Consider the following 1996-nt stretch of genomic DNA (forward strand, 5'->3'; position numbering starts at 1 on the left):
TACATATATACATATATATATGTATATACATATATATATATATATATATATATACTTATATAAGGCACCCAGTCCACACTGTAAGGTGGTTGGCATTAGGAAGGGCATCCAGCCATAAAATCTGTACCAAATAAAGCCTGGTGCAGTCCTCTGGTTTGTCAGCTCCTTTCAAACCATTCAACCCATGCCAGCATGGAAAAGGGACATTAAATGATGATGATGATAATGACATATATATCTATCTCTCTTTCTCTATATATCATAGACTAAAAATCTGAGAAAGCAGTGCTCCAGTATGGGCGAAGTCTGATGAATTCAACCAGTAAAAAAATGTAAAAGATCAATGCCACTCACAAGTTATTTCCATCATTTTGGTGAATTATCTTCATGAGGAGTTTTTCCGTCTCTAGTTTCCAAATATATACAATTCCATCGAAACTGGCTGTTGCCAACAGGTTGGGTGGACAGTGGTCCATAGCAGAGATGTCATCTTTGTGTAACTGGCCACCTCTCCATGATAAATCTGCTGTTACATACATATTCTGTAGAGAAAGAGAAAGAGAATGTAGAAGGGAATAGAGTGGGGAGAGAAAGGAGAGAGGGGAGAGAAAGGAGAGAGGGGAGGGAAAGGAGAGAGGGGAGAGAGGGAGAGAGAGAGACAAAGAGAGAGGGGACCAAAAGAAATAAGTGAATGTGTAAAGTTTAGGTGATAAAGGGAGTGAGTGTGAGAGAAAGTGTGTGGATGTGTGTGTGTGTGTATGAGAGAGTGAGAAAGAGAAAGAGAGAGAGAGAGAGAGAGTAAAAGAGAGAGAGAGAGAGAGAGAGAAAGAGAATGAGAAAGATTTATGTTTGGTATTTCAGGAGTAGCTGTATGTTTAAAAAGCTTGCTTTCCAATCACTTTGGTTCTAGGTTCAGTCCCACTAAATGGCACCTGGGGTAAGTGTTTTCTACTATAGTTCTGGGCTTACCAAAGCCTTGTGAGAGGATTTGGTAAATTGAAACTGAAAGAAACCCACTGAATGTAAGTGCATGTGTGCAGATATGTATAGCTTTCTATGTATCATACTTAATGTAAACATATACACCATTGATAGGTCAGTTACTGCTGCATTTATCCTGAGATAACATTTCTTCTGGACATGCTATGTTAAAAACAGAATAAATATCGAAGGACGACAAAAAAATTACCCAGCAGTGGTCAGTGAGAATGCTAGATGCATCCTACGTAGGAAGGAAAGATTTTTTGTCCAGGCATGTGTCTGACTGCAAGTGCACATCATTGAAAGAACCTCTCAAAAAGGTTGATATACATTTAGTAATCTCACTGGTCATTGTTGGAGTGATTTCTTTTTGTCTCTCTTCAGTATTTATTCTGTTTTCAACTCAGCATATTTTAAAATGTTATCAGAAGATGAGTCAATGATGTATATACATTATGTTGGCAAAAGAGTTAAGAGAGATGCTGGTGTTTGTAAATATGTGGTTGAGTTGGCGTGTTGGTTGAACTGTTGATGCATACACCCAAGTGTGTGCATCTATTCACATAAGAATCTCAGATGGAAAATCTTTGGAATGTCTCACAAATCCTCATTGTGCCACTAATAGATTGGAACTGGAGAATTAGTTTCTTTTGTTTCTTTTACTTTCTCTATGAAAGCAAGTATTTCTATGATTTTGTGCAATTTTAATGGTATCGTGATGGCACCTGTGCCCAGCGTCGCCTTTCTGGCACTTGTGCCGTGGCATGTGTAAAGACTTTTGAGCGAGATCATTGCCAGTGCCGCTGGACTGGCTCTTGTGCAGGTGGCACGTAAAATACACCATTTTGAGTGTGGCTGTTGCCAGTGCCGCCTGACTGGTCTTCGTGCCGGTGGCACATAAAAGCAACCACTACACTCTCGGAGTGGTTGGCGTTAGGAAGGGCATCCAGCTGGGGAAACTCTGCCAAATCAGATTGGAGCCTGGTGTGGCCATCTGGTTCACCAGTCCTCAGTC

The 1996-nt window shown here is 40.3% G+C and overlaps 1 protein-coding gene across 1 annotated transcript in view; it reads right to left on the bottom strand.

The window, feature by feature from the left end:
• The window catches only part of LOC106869139 (WD repeat-containing protein on Y chromosome), a 92944-nt gene that overhangs the window by 47267 nt on the left and 43681 nt on the right, over positions 1–1996 (bottom strand). Inside the window, exon 13 of the mRNA XM_014914715.2 lies at positions 355–542. Coding sequence (XP_014770201.2) covers positions 355–542 — 188 coding nt within the window. The remainder of the gene's footprint in view (positions 1–354; positions 543–1996) is intronic.

The sequence above is a fragment of the Octopus bimaculoides genome, chromosome 5 (assembly GCF_001194135.2).
Source record: "Octopus bimaculoides isolate UCB-OBI-ISO-001 chromosome 5, ASM119413v2, whole genome shotgun sequence".
Classification (NCBI taxonomy): domain Eukaryota; kingdom Metazoa; phylum Mollusca; class Cephalopoda; order Octopoda; family Octopodidae; genus Octopus; species Octopus bimaculoides.